This window comes from Microcebus murinus, chromosome 12 (genome assembly GCF_040939455.1).
Source record: "Microcebus murinus isolate Inina chromosome 12, M.murinus_Inina_mat1.0, whole genome shotgun sequence".
Taxonomy (NCBI): domain Eukaryota; kingdom Metazoa; phylum Chordata; class Mammalia; order Primates; family Cheirogaleidae; genus Microcebus; species Microcebus murinus.
In genome coordinates, this window is record NC_134115.1 from 15,501,660 (window position 1) to 15,519,660 (window position 18,001).

General features: G+C 44.9%; 1 protein-coding gene across 1 annotated transcript in view; it reads left to right on the plus strand.

Annotated features, from left to right (window-relative positions):
• The window catches only part of SLC28A3 (solute carrier family 28 member 3), a 52,676-nt gene extending 35,551 nt beyond the window's left edge, over positions 1-17,125 (plus strand). Inside the window, exons 7-18 of the mRNA XM_012779806.2 lie at positions 44-157; positions 738-815; positions 3,049-3,129; positions 4,186-4,266; positions 6,345-6,470; positions 8,042-8,172; positions 8,948-9,116; positions 9,531-9,728; positions 15,098-15,179; positions 15,945-16,043; positions 16,293-16,413; positions 16,999-17,125. Coding sequence (XP_012635260.2) covers positions 44-157; positions 738-815; positions 3,049-3,129; positions 4,186-4,266; positions 6,345-6,470; positions 8,042-8,172; positions 8,948-9,116; positions 9,531-9,728; positions 15,098-15,179; positions 15,945-16,043; positions 16,293-16,413; positions 16,999-17,125 — 1,407 coding nt within the window. The remainder of the gene's footprint in view (positions 1-43; positions 158-737; positions 816-3,048; positions 3,130-4,185; positions 4,267-6,344; positions 6,471-8,041; positions 8,173-8,947; positions 9,117-9,530; positions 9,729-15,097; positions 15,180-15,944; positions 16,044-16,292; positions 16,414-16,998) is intronic.
• Positions 17,126-18,001: the final 876 nt, after the last annotated feature.

Genomic DNA, 18,001 nt, shown 5'->3' on the forward strand with positions numbered 1-18,001 from the left:
ATTAATTTTCTACTAAGGTATACCTCTTGATCTTTCTGCATAGGTTTACTGGAGACCTGTCTTTTGGGGAATTGGGTTACAGTTTCTTCTTGGACTCTTGATTCTAAGGACTGACCCTGGATTTATAGCTTTCAATTGGTTGGGCAAACAAGTTCAGGTAAGTTTGGTTCAAAAGAACACCTTGCTTTTACATGGTGCATTGAACTTTTGGATGTAATCCTCAAGATGTGTTAGAAATAGGTTTGTCTGCGTTAATTCACCCAAATTTTAATCCTGTAGCGTAGGTTAAACAAATCATTTTGTTTATGTTAAACATGTTAATCTGTATAGTTTATTATTATTACTACTTCCCCCCACCTATATCACCCACTTTGTCACTCCCTTGTCCCTCCACCCTGCCCAAACGGCATTGCACTTCTAAGATGGTTCCAAAGACAGAGAAACAGGCTTCCCTCGCACCCAGTGGTAACCTGCACCACTCATGTGCCATCTCTGGTTTGCTGGACCACATTTGGTTCATTCTTTAGCTTCCTGGAATCAGACTGAATGTCAGAAATGCAGGTGTAACTCAAAAATACAATCCTATGCCATTCATTGGAGGGGGCAAAGCTGAGAACGTGAACTTTCCCAGTCTATCCAATAAGTTTGCTGGGTTTCCATCCTCTGCAGAGTCCTGGTTGTGTTACTGTGGACTCTTGAGTGGTTGTAACAGTCTTTCTTTTTCTTCTTTAACTCAGACTTTTCTGGAGTACACTGATGCTGGTGCTTCATTTGTCTTTGGTGAGAAATACAAAGACCACTTCTTTGCATTTAAGGTAAAGCCAAGCCCCCTTACTTCTCAGTCTTTGTAGATGTTCAGATAGAACTTAACTGACCAAAGCGAGGTACATACCTTGTCAATGGTACGCAACACATCGAGGCTCTTTTTTCGTTTACAGTGTTATCTGAAGTCAGTGAAGTGCACACATTGTACTTTGTTAGTGTAGTATTAAAGGAGACATCTAGAGGAAGTCACAAATATTCAAATTTGGGGGTGGGTGGGCTTGTAGCATTTACTGAGATACCTATGAGAAAAGTCATATGGAGTATCAGTATCTGGGACTTCGAGGAAAAGAACATTATGTTCCTGACAATGGTAGGCATGTTGCCAGCAGTGGCTGACGGGTCCAGGGTCAGTGACAGCTCTGCAGTGGGAAAGCCTCTCGGTCCCAGACACAGCTGGTCAACCACATCAACCTCTGTTCTTCCAAAGCCGTCTCCGAGCCAAACCTTTCCCATCGCCCCTTCAGCACAGCCTTGGCCTGCTCTGGGCCTTCTCCTGAGCAAAGGAGGCATGTTATTCTACAGGGGGAAGGCAACCTGGCCCCGTGACTGGGCACAGTTGGGACCTTCACGTACCCTGTGTGAAGTCCCTACCAACACTTGTCAATGAGTCAGAAAGATGTATTTGGGCTCCTCTCCGGCTTTCTTTTTTGTGGTGTGTTGGTGCTCATACACTTCTAAATTATTTTCTCACCTAGAGACTCCAAATTTCCCTCCAAATGTCCCTGGTTTCAGTTAGGCTAACTTTTATGTTGAATCTTTTTGTCAAACTGCTGATTTGGCTTTAAGGCTAAGATAACTGAGCCGTCTCTGGAAGATCAAGTGTTCACAGCGTGAGGCAGAAATATGCTTATATCACGAATTGAATTCAGAATTGGAAAAAAGTAAAGTCATAAAGAAAACAACTTGCCACTTGCCACAATGTAGGTGTCTTCAGACCTCCCTCCCCCTTCCAGGGCAGTGGCCTCCATTCTTCCCTCGGGTGCAGAATCCCTGCGGGAACATTACAGAGACAGCCCCTGTAACTTCCTCAAGCTTTTAGGCAGGTGCTTGCTACCCATTATGGCCAATAAAAGCCTCATAGTGAGCGAGCTCTGAATGCTAGCACAAAATGTCTTTTAATATGTATTATTAATAGGTTTTTCTAAATTAGATCCTGTACAGATTGTCCCCGGTCATTCTGTACTTCTGGTCGCAGCTTGTCTCTGGCCATTCAGCTGGGGCACAGCGCTGGAGGGGTGAGGTAGGGTGGAGCTGAGGAGTGGCCCAGCCCACGGCTCTGTGTGGCCGATGCAGGGTAGAAACCACTCCGTGTGGGAACACAGGCTGCTCTGAAGGCACCCAAAGAGCATAGGAAAATAGGATCTAAGAAAATACACTTTCTTTTATATTTTTATTTTTTTGAGTCAGAGTCTCACTGTGTTGCCCGGGCTGGAGTGCCGTGGCATCAACCTAGCTCACAGCAACCTCAAACTCCTGGACTCAAGAGATCCTCTTGCCTCAGCCTCCCAAGTAGCTGGGACTACAGGCATGCGCCACCATGCCCAACTAATTTTTTCTATATATTTTTTTAGCTGAGCAATTAAATTCTTTCTATTTTTAGTAGAGGCGGGTTCTCGCTCTTGCTCAGGCTGGTTTTGAACTCCCGACCTTGAGCGATCCACCCGCCTCGGCCTCTCAGAGTGCTAGGATTACAGGCGAGAGCCACCACACCTGGCCAAAAATACACTTTCTTTAACACAGAACTAAACTAGTTTCCAAAATGTAGTCACTTTTTTAGTGATTCATAAAATCAATAGATAAAATAATCATTAATTTTTAAATCTACAGGGATGAATGTTTACTCCATAGGAAATACTGTGTGGAAGCAGCCACCGTGCTTTCTGGGGTTTCTATAGCACCCCAGTATAAAATTTAAAGTTGCTCACAATTCATCTTGACCCACTCTGCTAGTTAATGGTGAAGCTCGTATTTTTTTAACGTCAGGACAGTAAGAATATTTGCTGGTGGCCTTAAGTTTGTTGATCTAGTTAGGATAAATCCTCCACAAAACTTCATTCCTTCTTTGAGTGAGAAAAGTTCATCTTGGTGATCTTAGTTCAAGAAGAGTTTCTAATATTTTCATGACGTTTCTGCAGGAGAAAAGGGGGCAGAGAGGAAACCTCACATGAAACCTGCGATGCAACTGGGCCCAACACTAACCCATGGCTGCCTCTGTCCCCCCAGGTCTTGCCAATCGTGGTTTTCTTCAGCACCGTGATGTCCATGCTGTACTACCTCGGGCTGATGCAGTGGATTATTAGAAAGGTACTGGGATGGGGAGGGAGTGGGTGGCAGGGGTAGAGCTGATCGTCTCAGGCACGAAGTCCTCAAAGCCTTCTACCTGGGTGTTTCCAAAGTGCCTTTCTCTTCCTACTATGACCGACCTACCACCACCACCACCACCACCCAAGTTATTAGATTCAGACACCAAAATTTTATCTTGGAAACTTCTAACAGGGCTTTGATTCGTGATCCATTATATATCTTCGTGATAGCACAGCAGCTACGTCTTTAGCCAAGGAACTGAGGTCAGATACCCGCCTGGGGAAAACAGTGTTGCTCCTTCAGCTTGGTTACCTGTGCCTTGTGCCTGACACAAAAGCCCTGCTTATCTTCAGGATGTTATAGGAGTAGACACTTCAGGTCCTGGACTTGCTAGAGAAATCAAAGCAAGAAGGACAAGCTGCTTTTTGCTTCTAAGGGAGCTTTATAATACACACATTTAAAAAAAAAAAGCTGAAGAGGTACTACTGGCCCAGCCATTGTGAGTCCTGCACTCATGTGTTTGTTAGATCAGAAAATGAGGAGATTCTTAAGCTAGTTGGGACGCACAAGATGGAGGAGTAGTGCACACAGTGCTTGGAGTACAGCCACACCCCTCCTTTGATCTCTGTAAATAAGTCAAAATGTACAAACAGAAGGAGAAAGAGAACCAGAGTATAGGTACCAGCAGAAGCCAGCATTACAGCAAGAGCTCCAGGGCCCATAATTTTCTGATTGTAGGTTTAAACATTCAGAATACTGCACTCATGTCTAAGCCAAAAAGAGAGACAGAATGTAGCAGGAAGTCTCCCATCCTCAGGTGGGTGCCACTGTCATTTGTATAGTGTTCAAAGTATACCCAGTGACTCAGACTTGCCCCGGAAACAGGATCTGATTGGCCTGCTCTATGGGCCCGTGCTCTGGGCACCATCTCCAGGCTGCCAACAGGGCTTGGAAGACCTCAGCGTTTCGACTCCAATGTAAAGATTCTTATCCCTACTTTGAAGCTTTGTGTATATGAAGAGTTGCTCGCTGACTTTGTCCTTTTTTTCCTTTTAGATTGGATGGTCAATGCTAGTTACCATGGGGTCATCTCCTATTGAATCTGTAGTTGCTGCTGGCAATGTGTTTGTTGGACAAGTAAGTTGTAACATCAAAACACACGATAAAACATCTTCTGACATGGATAGTCTCTTTCCAAAAAAAAAAAAAAAGCCACATAAGAAAATATTCCTTTGTTATTTCTTTTAGAGTAGATGTGGGGTGGGGAGAAATCCCATCCAAGAGTCTGGGCACGCCGCTGCGGAATTGGGTTCTTGAAAGTTCATGAAGAGTAACGAGGGTTGTGTCATTTGATTAAAGCACAGGGCTTCTCATATATAGATTCTTAACAAATCTTTGCTGCGTTTAGTGAGTGTTGACGTCTCTCTCTGGGCAGCTCTTCAGAGGCTAGTCACTCTTCCGCTTGAATGGACTTCGCTCTCTCGAAGCTGCAAACGTGTAACAGGCCGCCTCCCAGCCGGCACTGTCACGCCTGTGGCAGGGAAGGCGACGGAGAGGGGCTTCCCGCCAAGCAGCTGTGCAAATACTTGGGCTGGGCTCATTTTCAGCTTGTCTGGACTGGCCAACAGCCTGTCCTTGCTGAGCCTGAGGGAAAATGCTTTTAGCTTTTTCTTCCTCATCGAAGATTAGATTTTAGGCTACAATTTTCGCCTTCCTGATCCACCACATGGATAAAGACTCATTAGCCCAAAGTTCACTTAAGTAAAGAAATGGGATGCCCCAGGTTGTCTCTCAAACTAGCAGCATTGCACAGGGGGAAATAAGAAAGACATGGTGATAAGCTACTCATCTCTGGGGATACGCAGCTGCAGGCGGAATGGCACCACACACCCAGGAAACCAAGTGTGAATGCTTGCCACCACCGCTGCCCAGGGAAATTGGATTTGAAGCAAAAAAATCAAGTCACCCAGAAAAACATGGCCCCAAATCCCAGGCTCGCAACTGCTCCAGGCAGGCTGAGCCATCTGGTTGCTAAGCCCGGCTCGCTAGCCCCGAGCATAGTCTTAAGAGTGGGGACACATACTTCTTCCGCAGGAGTTAAAATTATTATAATTACAGTCATAAAACCTCTAGGGAATAATTACAGCACCATCGTGAGTTGATTGCTCCTACCTGCAGGCTAAGAGGGCTCCTGCACTGGGTTCCTGAGTAGTGTATAAATTGAGGCTCAATACGTTCAATCTTACAGAACAATTAGAAATAACGAGGAGAAAATTGCAAATTGCGTACAAACGTCCGTGCTACTCAGTTTGACTCTTAATACGCGGAAAGCACAGCTATTTTTTTACGGAGGCCGCGTGCACTCCTTCGCAGGATGCCAGCCTTTACAAATGCCCTCTGTTTGGTTCCTGTTCACTCATTAGAGAAGCATCCCTGCTTCTTAATGACAATAGGGCCTGTCCTTGTTTTTGCTGGTATTTTTCTTTTTCTTTTTTTTTTTTTTTAATACTTGTATCTCTGTTTCCCTGAAGTATCAGGAAATAGGGTTAAGGTGAAGTTGGAAGATGCGAGGTCACAGTGGCTTAGTTATCAGCAGACCACAAGGCCAGGCCACTGTGCACAGTCCCTTGGCCAGCCCTTAGAAAAGTGTACTGGGTCATCATAGAGTCCACTCCTAGGCTGGGTGGCCTTATATTACTAGCCTCGAAAATTTTGCAAAATTTGCACATGCCCGTAGATGCACGGTAACCTAGAGTTCAAATGGCACAGACATCGATAGTACAGCCTTGTCAAACGTGAGCATGCATCAGAATCACCTGGAAGGCTTGTTCCACTACAAGATTGCTGGCCCTGGACCTGCAGGGTTTCGAATTTAGTCAATGGAGAATTTGCATTTCTAACAAGTTCCCAGGTGATGCTGATAGGGCTGGTCTGCGGTTGAGGTTCACTCTTAGAAACGCTGCCTCGGAAGAATACAAAGTAGAAATGTTTTGAGATGGCATCTCCCTCCCTACTCAGGCTAAAGTGCAGTGGCATCATCACAGCTCACCGTAACCTCAGACTCCTGGGCTCAAGTGATCCTCCTGCCCCAGCCTCCCAAAGTGCTGGCATTACAGGCGTGGGCCACCACACCCAGCATGAGCATAAAATTTTGGGTAGACTGGCATAAAATTTAAAAAGGGACGTTTGATCTAGTCACCCTTCTTTGTCTCCAGACAGAGTCTCCGCTGCTGGTTCGACCATATCTGCCACATGTCACCAGGTCCGAACTCCACGCCATCATGACAGCCGGCTTCTCTACAATCGCTGGAAGCGTCTTAGGCGCATACATCTCTTTTGGGGTAAGAAGGTTTTAGAATTAACTCATGGAAAATTCAGGCTCCCTTTCTTTCTTCCCTTCGCTTTCTTCGCTATTGTTATGTCTCCCCCAACCCCACACCTTCTTCCCATTGACGGTGAAGGAGGAGGTCGAGAGAGTGTCCTTTTTCCTGTGTGGCAAAAGTTGGTCACTGTTGCTTCAGCATTTGAATGCAGGGACCCCTTGGAGCTTGTGGCTTCAAATCCTGCCACCTAAATGTGTAAATATGCCACCTATATTTACAGAATAAAAATAGCAAAATGTAATCATACAAATTCAGATTGCCCTGTTTCTGCAGATAAAGTTTTACTGGAAACCAGTGACTCCTATTCATTTGTCTAAGACAGCTTTCATGCTACAGAGTTGAGGAGCTTTGGCCCTCAAAGCCAAATATATTTACTCTCTGGCCCTTTACAGGACAAGTTTTCTGACCCCCTTGTCTAGAGCAATAGTTCTCAGACTGCTGCATGTTAGAATTTCCTAGGAGCTTTCAAATTCTCTAATGCTCAGGCCCATACCTCTGAGTAATTAAACCAGAATTTCTTGAGACAAGACCCAGACATTAATATATATTTTTTTTAAGACTTGTCAGATTCTAATGTACGGCCAAGATTGAGAGCTGGTCTGTGGTGCAGGGCTGGAGAATGTTCTGGTAACTGGTGCATGTGCCCCTAGACATGGAGCTTACAAGCCACACATGGATACAAAGCCCAGTGGAGAAGTGCAATAACACAGTCAACACTGTGGGAGTCAGGAGACCAGGATTTCTTACAAGAGAAGAGACCTTCATTCCAGATCTTCCTCCAGGCCTTGGAGAGCCAATTAGTAGGAAGAGGGAAGAAGAAAGGGGCAGAGGATACCTAGAACAAAGCAGTTTGAGTGGACCCCCAGATAGCTCGCTCTGCCCCCACTGCAGGCTGCTGCCTTGGAAAGAGTGCTAGGCGGGATGGAAATGTGGAGAGAGGGACTGATACTGGAATTCTGAAAGCATAGGGAAGAGAACCCAGAAATAATGTAAGGGGGGTGAGAAGGGGAAAGAGGGGACTTGCAATGAGGAAGATGGAAACAGTTCCTAGATTAGAAAGACTCCAGATCCATGCATATTGTGTAAAGACAAAGGCGATCAAGAGAGCCGAGGGAGGGTGGAGAGAGGGGTCTGTCCATGCCTGCTCGTGGACCCTAAGTCCTTTCCCTCCCCTGTCTAAATTCGAGTGACCTTTGGGCTTTAGGGACTATGGGAATGTTCGATAGGACAACAGAGAGGTTGAGGAATCGTCTTCAGGCTTTTTACCGAGGATCGGATTTTGGTTTTGTGAGTCTTCCCCGAGGATGTGGTCAGTTAACACAAATGCCTTCCTCGTCCCTCCGGCTCTCTAGGGGATGCCGCGACTTTGCTCACGGAGCTAGAGTTGCTCTTCCGAATCTCCAAAGAAATATTGCTTTCTGGCACGCAGTCGGCGCCTGCCCCATCTTTCCCCTTGTAAGTCTCTCGGGCCATTTCTCTGAACCGAGGAGGAAAGCTAACCCTTCGGTTTGCCGCTTCTGAAATTGCAGATTCCGTCCGCCCACTTGCTGACGGCCTCGGTTATGTCCGCGCCGGCGTCGCTGGCGGCTGCCAAACTCTTTTGGCCTGAGACAGAAAAACCTAAAATAACCCTCAAGAATGCCATGAAAATGGAAAATGGGTAAGTGGGACACATTAATTAATGACTACACAAGTTGAGGACGGGGAAGTCCAAATCCCAAGTACAGCAAAAATTTGATAACCGGAGAGACCAGTGAATTATGGTAGTAAATGAATTTCACTATGACTATTTAAACTTCACCAAAAAAAAAAAAATCTTGTTTCAACAGTTGAGGAAAACCTCTCTAAATACCTGAATGTGTATATATTTCCTTATCTGTTCATTGTAAAGCTGCAATTTAGTGTAATTATAGCTTAGCGGTCTCTGAGCCTTGGTTTGAGAGGGTTGCAAAGCCAAAGGATGACCAATTGTGGAGGTTCCTCTTTTGCCCCCCTTTTCTGTGAAAAAGAAAGAAATAAGAGGTAAAAAAAAGACCAAAGGATTTAGGGTGTTCAGAAGTATTTAAATAACATAATTGATGAACCATGTGTCTGAGACTCACTCACAACTTGTATGTAGATGGAGTCAACCATGACTAAAAAAGCAGCTGCCAAATAATTCGTAAGAATTCCACTTACGAAGTTAGCAAATGTGAGATTGACATAATACATTACTTACGGATACAGACGTTTAGGAAGACTGTAAAGAAAGAGAATGATAAACGTATTTTAGGGAGGCACCTCTGAGGTTAGAGGGGAGGAGACCAGGGAGGAGCACAAGGGGGATTCACAAGTGCCGGAGACGAGATGTTCCAGTTCTTAAATGAGGTGATGGATGTACAGGCTTGCTCTGACAACTCCTTGGTAATTCTGGAATCACTATTTTTTTGGCGAAGTGATTCAAGGAATCTCCTAGAAGCTGCGACACAGGGAGCGTCCTCGTCCATCCCTCTGGTGGCAAACATCGCTGTGAATCTGATTGCCTTCCTGGCCCTGTTGTCTTTTGTGAACTCAGCCCTGTCCTGGTTTGGAAACATGTTTGACTACCCGCAGCTAAGTTTTGAGGTATACTGCTACCACATTGTGCCCCTCTGTTTTCTTTACATCTATCTTTGGTTTAAAAAAATAATAATAATAATTTGTGAGCAGCCTTCCTGGGCTACCTGCAGTGTGGACTCTCATACATTGTAGAAGCTTCTCACCCGTCCCCCATCTTCCCCTCCCCCTTTCTCTGCCTCTATCACCTCCCTTCCCCAGCAGATAGTCATTCTCCCCTGACCCTGTCCCCACGAAAACAGGTTACTTCAAATGACCCAATTCCAGCCTTGAGCCCCGCTGGATAAGGATGGGCAAGAGGAGGTGAAGGGATTTCTGGGCCTAAAGGAGGCAAACGGGGCAGAGACACTCCTGAGGATGAGGCAGAATTAGAAACAAATCATTAATCTAACCAAGAATCTGTTAATATTTTGTGTTTTGTAGTTAATATGCTCCTACATCTTCATGCCCTTCTCCTTCATGATGGGAGTGGACTGGCAGGACAGCTTTATGGTTGCCAAACTCATAGGATACAAGACATTCTTCAATGAATTTGTGGCGTATGAGCACCTCTCAAAATTGATCGATTTGAGGAAAGAGGCTGGACCCAGATTTGTGAATGGTGTGCAGCAATACATGTCGGTGAGTAAATATTTTGATTTCTCAGTGCACTGCATCACATACGTGCATTTGTTGATTACGTGTGCTGCTGCTGTGTGTTGGGCACTGTGCCAGGTTCCTGGGATATGTCAGAACAAAACAAACCAAAAATCCATCCTCTCATGGAGTTCGTAATGTACGTAGCACCTCGTGACTTGTAGTTAATCATTGTGTGTGTGTGGAGAGAAACACAGCCGATCCTTATCACTGTGATAACTTTGGAGGACTGTGGGCACAACAGCCCCAGAGTCACAGGAGCTGGGACAGGAATCAGTCTACAGATATTCATCGAATGCCTTCTACGTGCAGCGTTGGGTACACAGGCCACAGCACTAAACAGGCCTCAGGTCCCCTGCCTGCGTAGGGCTGAGAGTCCAGCGATCATAACGGCCTCTTCCTCCCAGCTTAAGGCGTTCTATGAGCTCTGAGGAACTGCCCAAACGCTACATGGTTCCTGGACATCCTCAACTGGTAATAAGACACCATCACTACTCTCCAAGGGGGTGAGGGAAAGAAAAGCTCACAGTCTATGATCCCAAAACCTTGAGACAAGCACCCATACTTATGTCAGTGTTGGGCCGCAGAAATGTACAGCCCGTGTGGGGGAGAGACGACCGCTCAAAAAAAACTCAGAGTCCAGAGACTTGATGCAATAGCATGAGGTGGATTCATTTACCAGCGCGCGCAGGGGCGTACAGTGAAGCTGTCACACCAGCCCTTTTTTCCTTAGGATTTTTATAGACAGAAACCACACGCAGGTGGCTAGGGGTCACAGGATGGGGGGAAAGTTTCATGGGCTTTGACCTTGCACAAACATGTACCACATTAGCTAATGTCGGGAACTTCTAATCTTGGTCAGTAATTTCCAAGGACTAACGGCTGGGGAGTTACAGAGTGGCGCCAGCGAGGGGAGGGGGTAGGGTTGAGCGAGCGGAGTTTACAGAAGCAGAATGGCAGGTTAGATTTTTCTCCACATCAGCACTTCAGGTCAGTAGCCTGCCAGGAAAGCCTCAACCTCTGCCTGGGTTTTGGTGGGAGGAGGAACTCAGGGAGGCCATGTTTGCAGTTGAGTCTCCAACCTTTTTTCCCTGAAGAACAGAACATGGAAACTCTTAGGAAAATGGTGAACATTCCTGACCACCACCATTACTCACTGAAACAACCCATTTGCTATTAATGTCCCAGGCATATTTTTTTTTTTTTTTGAGACAGAATCTCACTGTGTTTCCCAGGTTAGAGTGCTGTGACATCAGCCTAGCTTACAGCAACCTCAGATTCCTAGCCTCAAGCAATCCTTCTGCCTCAGCCTCCCAAGTTGCTGGAACTACAGGCATGCACCACCATGCCCGGCTAATTTTTTTTTCTATATATTTTTAGTTGGCCAATTAATTTCTCTCTTTCTTTAGTAGAGACGGGGTCTCGCTCTTGCTCAGACTGGTTTCTAACTCCTGACCTTGAGCGATGCCCGCCTCGGCCTCCCAGAGTGCTAGGATTACAGGCGTGAGCCACTGCGCCCGGCCATGTGGTTGGTTTTAAAAGGAAAGGGGAGAAACAGCACACTTCCTAAGGTACTGAGACTGCTCACCCCTGAACAGCGTCGCCACCCCTCCCCACCTCCCAGAGACCGGACAGGCAGATTCACGCCCACAAGGCACACAGATGTAACAGCCAGCTCCAGAAGAGGGAGGCTTGATTTGTACTTTACAGTCAGGGGCATTTTGACCCACACATCTGATATGAACTTGGGCTCTGTAGATTTCCCTTCTCTTACATGTTCATTCTTCAACTAACCTCACAGTGGAGCTCAGCCAATTATCCTCATTGTTTAGATGCCACCAAAACCAGTTTGTTTCCCCGCCAAAAGTAAACAATAGGCTAAATTAAGTGAAATGTTTTCTATCCCCAACTGCCAGTTGCCCGGGGAGAATAGTTTTGTTAATGAGCAGAGCCAGCTCTTGATTCTGGCAGTGCTAAGCAGTTTTGTGGGAAGGTTAGTAAGAGGGTAGAGACAGAACAGTGGAGCTGATTTGGGCTTGGGGGTGAGCCCAACTGAAGCAGGCACAGAAAGGACATTTGGAAGGAAGAGCTCAATGGCCTCTACCATTGTTGAGTCATGATGGGAAAAGCATTTTGTTTCTCTAAATTTCTGATTTCCAACCAACAAAATGCAGATGAGTCCCAGAAATTTCTGCTTACCAATCTACAAATGGGGGAGGGTGTCCCAACAGTGCCCTGGAAACAGTGCCACACAATATGGGTCCATGAGTGAGACTCCAGGGATATCCATTGAATTAGGTCTACACCGACTTCCATCTAAATAAAATAAGAGGCAGAATTCTAGATAGCACCCATGTACCTAGAATGAGCCCTTTATCCCACATCTTCTCTTTATTAAAAGGCATAAAATAAAAAGTAAGTCACCCTCCTTATTTTTCTTCCACCCAGCTCTTCTCCCTGAAGCATATTATGTGCACTGTTTTTCATCTTGCCCTTTGCATATAGTAACAGGTCTCAGATACTTTTCCATATCAGTGCCTGTGACACAGCACCCTCTTGTATAGCACATGGTAATCCATCTTAACCAGCCCCTTGCTGATGAACACTGTTACCAATGTTTAACAATTAAAGGTAGTGCTATACAGTGACCAGGCCTGTACACTTAAGGCATCTTTGCTTTTATGCAAGGAGAGCTCTCTGTAGGGTGCATTATTAATGTTTTCCTAGTGGACTGCGTCTTTTTCCATCATATACTCTTGCACATTTGTGGGCAAAAGCAAAGTGAATCATCCCTGCCTCCTTTCCCTTCTCTTATAAAATTAATCATGGCCACATCTGTATGTTCCCTTACCGCAGAGCCCCAGAAAGGGAAAAGGAGAAGCTCAGGCCCTTTATGCCACCTCTCTCCTGCAATCTTGTAATTAGCATGCCTGTTTTTGAAGCCAGCTGAACTAAATGAAAAGCACTAGAAAGTGTGGGAAGAGGACAGCTTTTCCCGGAACGATGAACTGCACAAATACTTGACATTTTTTCCTGCCTGCTATATGCACACTGATTGAAAACATCAACAAAGGAGTTCTCAGAAACCATGAGAGAGAAGAGGGGCCTTAGAATCAACAAAAAACTTACCGTGACCACTTGAGTCTTGAATGTGAGCTTTCAAAAATCCCATTAGTGAAAGAAAAAAAAGATGCTGCTACTTTTGTGTGTAGCATTTGCTTGGTATGTTCCTTGAAACTAATCATAGAATTTTTAGGATATTGGAAAAGAAAATTATTGCCTCAATTGCATGGGTACCTTGGTTACTGAACCCCAAAGGGGTCTGACCTAGGTCTAGTTATTTGCCATACAGAAAGCCAATTACTGAGACAACAAGGATTACCAAGGCAGAAAGAAATTTTTAATGCTAATGACATCATCCAGGAGAATGGAGGAAGCAGCCTCAAATCATCTCCCTAACAGAGGGTGGGGGCTTTTAAGGAGGGGCTACATGCATTGGGGCAGATTGTGTTGAAATTAACAAGGGGCTACCTGCATTGGTGCAGGTGAGTGAGGAGGGTGAGTCTCAGCATCAGGAGGCTTCCGGAGCCTTCGCGATGTCAACTTCTTTGTCTTGTAGAAATTGCACCGCTTTTGGGAAAAACTCAAAAGATCAAGTAGTTAATTAAAAGTTACAGGGTTCTGGTCATCAAGAATCTAAATCACGAGAGGGAGAGATTATAAAAAACATAAAGGGGTCATTGACACTGGTTCATAGAGCCAATTACCCCGTTGCCAGATTGGGTGTGCCTTTAGCGAGCATCAGAGTGGACTGAATCTTCCCATCTTCTACAGTCAGTCCCTCAACCGAGAAAGAATTATCTGGCCTAAGCAGCCCCTCTTGAGCCAGAGGGCCGTGTGCATGCTTTCACAAATTCCCCTTCCATCTTCTCCCTGCCCTTTGAAAGGGCTGTTCATTTTTCCACTTCGAAGCAGGCATCCTGACACCCTCACAGGGCGGTCAGAGCCGGGCCATGGAGGAAGAAGGCGGGCGCACACCATGGCCAGGCTGTAGGAAGCCCCTGTGATATTGGAGAATTTTCTTTTTCTTTTCTTTTATTTTTTTTTTACTCTTTGCTGCTATGGAACTGGGAGAGAATTTCCTTTTTACTAACTTAATTACCTTTGCATTATATCCCGAGTTATAATTTATATACCAAATAAAGGGTCCATTTTTGGTGTCACCTGTGTAATCATGACTACAATTAAGACATAGAACATTACCATCACATCTAAAAAATTTCCCTCACGGCCATTTGTAGTCAGCCCCCTTCTCATCTCCAAAGATCTAGTCCCAGGCAACAATAATCTTCCTTGCGCTGTAAATTACTTTTGCATTTTCCAGAACTTCATATAAATGGACTCAGCATTCATGTTGCATGTATTATTTTCCTTTTTATTGCAAAGCAGTATTCTTTTTTATGGATATCCACAATTTGTTTATCCATTTGCCTATTGAAGGACACTTGGTTTGCTTCCAGCAAGAGGCTATTATGAATAAAGCTGTTATTATTCATGCACAATCTTTCTGTGGGCATGTGTTTTTATTTCTTCTAGAAAAATTGCTGGGTCATACAGACAATGCATGTTAACTTGATAAAAAAAAAACTGCCATACTGTTTTACAAACAAGCTTTCAGTTTCCTACCTGCAACGTATAAAAGGTCTAGTTCCTTTATGTCCTTGTCAACACTTACTATTGCTGGTCTTTTTAAATTTTAGCCATTTCAGTGGATATATAGTAGTAACTCATTGGGGTTTTAATTTGCATTTCCCTGGTGATTAATGATGCTGAATATCTTTTCATGTGTCTGTTGTCCATTTGCATATATTTTCTGAAGGATCTAAATCTCTTTATCCATTTTTCCTTGAGTGTTTGCCTTCTTATTATCAAGATATAACAGTTCTTCAGATATTCTGAATAAGTCCTTTGTCAATTAAATGTAATGTGAATATTTTCTGGGACCAATTAGTATCTCCAGCAACTATTAATAGTACTGTACCTGGCACATAATAGCAGGTAGTTGGGTCATATGGAGTATTAAAAGTTATCATTGAGCAGGAAATTACATTTGCAGAAGCCAAGGCTACCAATCTCAAACCCTTTGTTGAGTCTCCGAATCCGTATATCCCCTTTCCGCTCTCTCTTAAAATTTTCAGGGAGATGATAAAAGGAGTCTAAAAAGCAGTGGGAATTTGACACAATGTACTGTGCATTTATTTGTCAATATTGATTCTGCAGTCAAGATGAAGCCCAGTTGGATGTATTAAGCTGGGTCAGATGGTGTACACATATGTGTTTGTGCTTGCTTACAGATTCGTTCTGAGATAATCGCCACATATGCTCTCTGTGGCTTTGCCAATATCGGTTCCCTAGGAATAGTGATCGGCGGACTCAGTAAGTGAAAAGAATATTCAACAACAGATGTGACTTAACCATACTGTGACAAAAACATGCTTGGGATCTCCATCTTGCTTTGTAATGTTATTCATGTCAGGGGGAAATAAAACCCTGCAACAGTAGTAAATCGCTGGGGGTCTATTTTTAATCTCTGCTCTACAAAGAGCAGAGATTAAAAATAGGTTTTTAATCTCTGCTCTTTGTAGAGGTTTTCCTTTGTACACCCAAGCTAACCTCAGGAAGAATTTTCTCAAATGTACAACTGCTTCTTCCTACCCAAGGGTGACACACAGGCTTCACCTTGCCTGCCAATGCCAGTAGATTTGTAATTCAATGGCCACCTGGAAAAGGATTCTGAGTGCCAATGGAAGTTCAGTGGAAATGTGCTGTGATTCATTAGTGACGTCTGCCATGGAAGTAGAAGTAGATGGTGGCAGTTGAGTTGCAGACCATCTCCTTAGCTGATCCCTCCTTACAATCCATTAGGACTTAGGGCTTGATTTTTCTGTGGAGAATGGAAACCTCTGAGCCTTTTGGTGGACAAACCTCTTCCCTTCTTCTCACACCATCCAGAGAACTTCTCTGGATGTAGAGTGCATCACGAAGCTCTTGAACCTTGCTTAGCTAAGTTAAAAAGGGAGGGAGTGGGGGTGTCAGATGACCTGAGACCCCAGCCCTAGGACAATTTTGAGAGACTGGAAATTTGATGTCTAATCACTACCCTCAACGTTAATCTCACATACCTCCTTCTGTGCTTTCCAGCATCCATAACTCCTTCCAGAAAGCGTGACATCGCCTCAGGGGCAGTGAGAGCTCTGATCGCAGGGACCGTCGCCTGCTTCATGACAGCCTGCATCGCAGGTACTGCGCCCTGTTCTCTGTGTCCTGGATGCCCAAAGGAGGCAGCTTTTGGGGAGGGGGGACAGGGAGGGACTTGTCAGCGTCTCCAGACTGCATAAGCAGCACATGCGGCTGCAGAAAGCTGAGAGTCAGAGCCTCTGTGAGCACTCTGGAATGTTCAGTGTGTGCAGCGTGGTGGAGACGCTAACAACAGAGAGTTCAGTGACGTCCTTGATTACTTAAATAAATGGCGCTCTGTCCCACTTCTAGGTATACTCTCCAGCACTCCCGTGGACATCAACTGCCATCACATTTTAGAGACTGCCTTCAACTCTAGTTTACCTAGCAATGCAACCAAAGTGATGTCTTGTTGCCAAGATCTATTGAGCAGGTATTGTATTCTTGGTTATAACTTATTTATACTCCGGTACTGTTAATAAAATCAGGCCTAAAGACACCATCTGCTTTTTAAAAAATAGTTTTGACTCTGTCTTTATTTAAAAGTAAGAACTTGTGCAGCAATTCTAACCACATTCGAGATACAGAATTCAGGTCTGTCTGCCCACCAAGCACATGACCCTAGCTGCTCCCCTCCCCTTTCCGCCTCCCCGTGGAGGGGATCGAGGCTGTCCTGACAACATGGTGATGAGCCATGGTGGATCAGAGACCCACCCACAGTTTCTACTTGCAGAATCCGACATCCCCATCCCGGATGCCCACCTTAATGGGCAAGTGTTTTATAAGGATTGTCATATGCTTTCTTTGTTCTGGAGGAAACAGAGAAAGTGCTGGGACACCTGGAATTTGAGAGCCAAAAGTAAATCCTCAGTGCTTTTGTCCTTAACCCACCTTAATCAGAATGTGAGGGAGGAAGTCGGCTTCCTGTCCTGTGCTATTTTTAATGCTTCCTCTTTTGTTCACCTACTGTTTCTGCCGTCTAAGGCTCAACTAACTGTTTCATTCTACTTTCCACCAGCACTGTTGTCAAGGGTCCCGGTGAGGTCATCCCAGGAGGAAACCACAGCCTGTATTCCTTGAAGGGTTGCTGCGAATTGTTGAAGCCATCAACACTTAACTGCAGTTGGATCCGGAATACATTTTGAGTCCAGCCACTTCTCCGGTGGAACTCTAAGCACAGAATTGTCTGCAGATTGATACTTCCATCATGGGATCTGCTTTAATTGCAAGGAAAGAAGAAAAAACATGAGTGAATGCTTCAGAACTCCATCTTCCTCCTCTTTGTTCCTTCCCAGCCCACCCCTTCCCTACTAAGAACTACTATGGTGTCCCAAAGTGAGGTGTCGTTTCCTGTCCCAACGATGTTTTCTGACCTTAGATTTCCAAAGCATTTCACTAGAATACAGGTATAAATGGTGGTACCAACAACTGGGCTGTGACTCACCCACACCCACTCCCTGTGCGAAGTGAGTCTCTAAGTAGTCCGGGGGACTCGTTTTAAATGCATCTCAGGTGAGGTCACTCTGCATGCACCCTTGCTTACCTGAAATAGCCTGAACTTGAATCTCACATGAAGGAAAACTAATCATCAATCTCCTACTGATTGGCTACCCTCAGGAAGTCCTGCAAAAATCAGAGTCCTTCAGGAGAATATACAGACCATATGAAAAGCGGGGTTTAAATCCCGTCTGCTTAGAGAGTTCTATCAGTCAGCTTAAGCTAAATTATGCTGCAGTAACAACCCAAAAACCTCAGTGGCTTAGAACTTATTTTTCACTAACATTACATGTTTGTTATGGTCAATTTTGGCCATAATCCACCCTGTCTTCATTTCCAGGACCCAGACTAAAGGAGCAGCCCCCATGTGGGGCATGTTCCACCACCCAAACCAAGTCCTATGACTAGTATGTCAATGACCATAAATGAACTATCTGGTCATAGGGAGGGATAGTGACTATTTTGCAGAGATAATATGATATACCACAAGGGTGTATGATATCCATGTCTCCGTTCAAGAAGTC